At 67.5% G+C, this 3,229-nt stretch overlaps 1 protein-coding gene across 1 annotated transcript in view; it reads right to left on the reverse strand.

The window, feature by feature from the left end:
* MUC5AC (mucin 5AC, oligomeric mucus/gel-forming) overlaps positions 1 to 3,023 on the reverse strand; it is a 29,684-nt gene extending 26,661 nt beyond the window's left edge. Inside the window, exons 1-7 of the mRNA XM_037731153.1 lie at positions 3,020 to 3,023; positions 2,624 to 2,885; positions 2,163 to 2,277; positions 1,782 to 1,872; positions 862 to 971; positions 538 to 751; positions 326 to 451 (exon numbers count right to left, since the gene is read on the reverse strand). Coding sequence (XP_037587081.1) covers positions 326 to 451; positions 538 to 751; positions 862 to 971; positions 1,782 to 1,872; positions 2,163 to 2,277; positions 2,624 to 2,885; positions 3,020 to 3,023 — 922 coding nt within the window. The remainder of the gene's footprint in view (positions 1 to 325; positions 452 to 537; positions 752 to 861; positions 972 to 1,781; positions 1,873 to 2,162; positions 2,278 to 2,623; positions 2,886 to 3,019) is intronic.
* Between the last annotated feature and the right edge of the window lie 206 nt (positions 3,024 to 3,229).

The raw sequence follows: 3,229 nt of genomic DNA on the forward strand, positions 1-3,229 counted from the left end.
CAGCCTCAGGGGCCCGGGACAGGGACCAGCCAGCCTCAGGGGCCCGGGACAGGGCCTCAGCCAGCCTCAGGGGCCCGGGACAGGGACCAGCCAGCATCAGGGGCCCGGGACAGGAGCCAGCCAGCCTCAGGGGCTCGGGACAGGGACCAGCCAGCCTCAGGGACTCCGGACAGGGCCTCAGCCAGCCTCAGGGGCCCAGGACAGGGACCAGCCAGCCTCAGGGGCCCGGGACACCGGGGGCTGGGGTCCTTCTCTTGAGGCTTGGCTGCGGGAGCACAGCCCCCTAGTTCCCGGCACAGCTGTGTTTCTGGGGCCGGAGCCTCACCCTCGGGGCAGAAGCAGCCGGCCACACAGTGGTCTTCGCAGGCCCGGGAGTGCTCCTGGTTAGAGCAGGTGTCTGTGCAGGGCGAGTGGCACTCGTGGTACTGCATGTTGTGGGGGCACGTCTGGGCTGCGGGGAACAGAGAGACAGATCATGTCCACCCGTCCTGCCCTCCCTGCCAGAGGAGATGGGGGACAGCGGGCCGGGGCACTCACGGCAGAGGTCCGGGCCCCGCCAGTCCTGGGGCAGACCCCCCGCGTGGGCGCACTGCCGGGAGTACTCGGCGAGGGTGTGGCAGACGCAGCCAGACAGGTCGGTGCCTTCGCAGAAGCAGAGGTCTTGCCTGCAGGCCTCCAGGTAGCTGCCCACGTCCACCAGGGCCGTGCAGTCGGAGAACAGCCGGCTGCTCAGGAGCTCCTCACAGATGCCCTGGGGCGAAGGCCGCAGCCGGGTGAGTCCCTGTGGGCGATCTGGACCAGCTCCCAGGCTCACAGCCCCTCCTCCCGCCCTGCTGGGGCCCTGTTCCCTCCAAGGCTTACAAAGCCAGTGGAGCAGTTCCTCGGGGGTTCAGGGACAGGGTCGGGACACTGCTCTGTGGGGCCGTCCATCTTCTGCAGGTTCCCGAACTCCATGGGTGTCAGCTTGGTGTCTGCAGGAAGCACAGAGGCGGGCTCTGCCTGCAGGTCCCAGTACCCCTCAGCCCAGCACGAGCAGCAGAGCCCCCAGGGCCGGGTCCCCGAGGTGGGGTTAGAAGGGCCGTCGATGGCTCCTGCACCCTCAGGATGCCTGAGTGGTCCGGGCTATCCCCGTCTGGCCACCCCATACATGCTGCCGTGGGACCCTCGGGGGCCTGGAGTGATGAGGGGAAGCACCCAGGAGGCCGGTGTCCAGGCCACAGGACCCAGGACCCTGGTCTCCGCCTGCCGGGCTGGTGGGAGCAGCTGAGCACCTGCCAGTCTACTGGCAGAGCCCAGTCACCCCAGTGCTGGCCTGCCTTGCCAAGGACTGCTCGACATCAGGCTGACTCAGTTCCCCACGGAGGGTCACCCCGTACCGGGGCTTGAGTGGGGCCTCCTGGGCCTGGCCGGGGAGGCGGGGCGTGGGGCCCTGGCCGGAGCAGGTCACATTTGCAGGGCCACTGTCTGGGTACAAAGACTGTAGGGCCAAGACGAGGCAGCTCTGTCATTTCAGGTGAGGGTGTACAGTCAGGGGTCGCTGCCCAGAGCAGCCACACTGAGAGCAAGGGGCCCCACGGGCAATCTGCTGCCCGCCTGCACCCGGCGTTGAGTGGGGGCAGCGGGACGTTGTGTGCGAGTGTGCGCCGTGCTGGAGGGAGGCAGCTGCATCCATGCACGTGTGTGTCTGGCGTGTCAGAGGGTTGGTGTGCACACAACTGGGGGTTCTGGGACACGGAACCTCCGGGGACGCCGGGGAAGGGCCGACGTCACGTGGGGCTTACTGTGGGAGAGGAGCTCGCTAACCACTGGCAGGCCGTTGAAGTCCCCGCAGAGCCCACAGGTCTTGTTGGCGTATTTGGGATCCAGCTCCAGCTGTAATGGGGGAGACGTCAGACGCACGTCCTCACCAGGGGCAGGTGGACAGGTGAGGCTCGGGGAGGGGCTGGAGCCCCCCAAGGAGACGCCCCCGCAAGCTGTCTCCATCCGGGGGGCACAGACCCCAGGGCCCCATGGGTGTCTGGGCCCCTGCTCTCTCCTGCTGTGTGCGGTGGGGTCCAAGCCTGACCGGGCCCCGGGCACCTTCTACCCCCTCTGGAGAGGCTATGGAGCAGGCCAGCTCTTGAGGGCTGGAGGTGCACACCCGGACCCCCCACCAGCCTCACCAGCAGGCTGTCATCGTGGTTCCACATGAGGACAAGGCCCAGCCTGGCTTCCACCTTGGTGTAGCTGCTGCTCTGCTGAATGAGGACCCCAGACTGACTGAAGGGCAGCTGGACCCTGCAGAGGGAGGCGAGGCTGAGGGGCTTGGGAGTATGGTGAGGAGAGACCCTAGGCAGGGCAGATGCCTACAGCCTTGAGTGTGACAAGGTCATCGGGACTGTGAAGTCACGTCTGGGATGGGGACAGTGACCTCTGGAGCTCTGGAGTCACGAGGAGCTAGGAAGGGGATCCCAGGAGGGGCAGGTGGGCCAGCTCGGGGGACCGGGGGGCCCATGTCCAGCTCTGCTCTCAGGGGCTTGCCAAGAGGTCCACCTCCCTCCCAGGCCTGCGATGAGCCATGAACACCCGGAAATGCCATCCCCGCACCCTGAGAGGCCCCCGCCCTCCCAGAGCCCAGGCTCACGGGCGGCCGTGGACCAGGACGGAGCCCTTGGTGAGCTGGATGACCACACCGTCCACCTTCATGAGGACCCTGCTCAGCGTGGGGGAGCCCGACTCCCGGCTTCGGCGCAGCTGCACGTTGAAGTCCTCGTAGGCGGCGCCGCAGTGCTCGGAGAACACGTAGTTGCAGAGGCCGGGGAAGCGGAAGATGTCGCCGTCGAAGGTCTTGTAGTGGAAGTCACCCCACGTGCTGCACACACGCCCGTTGTGCGCCGGGTTGGAGGCTGCGGGGGAAGCAGTGTGGGGTCTGAGGGTGCTGCCCTCGCCTCGAACCTCCCGCCCCTGCCCTGAACCCTCGCGCCCCACACTCCCCGCCCTCACCCTGCACCCCCCACCCTGCCCTGCACCCCTGACCCACCCATGTCCTGCAGGAGGTGCTGCTGCCCTGGATGGAGCACCCGGGGGTCCTTCCTGCATCTGGGAAGTCCAGAAGCTTGTGCAGGGAGGTGTTGGGCCCTCTCTAGTTCCTACCCAGTGGCACCCAGAAAGCTGGGGCCCCTCTCCAGCTGGCATCCCCAGGCCTGAGCCAGGAGCTCAGCAAAGCTATGCCCCTTCACCCCAGGGCCTG

This window comes from Cebus imitator, unplaced genomic scaffold (assembly GCF_001604975.1).
Source record: "Cebus imitator isolate Cc_AM_T3 unplaced genomic scaffold, Cebus_imitator-1.0 Scaffold384, whole genome shotgun sequence".
Taxonomy (NCBI): domain Eukaryota; kingdom Metazoa; phylum Chordata; class Mammalia; order Primates; family Cebidae; genus Cebus; species Cebus imitator.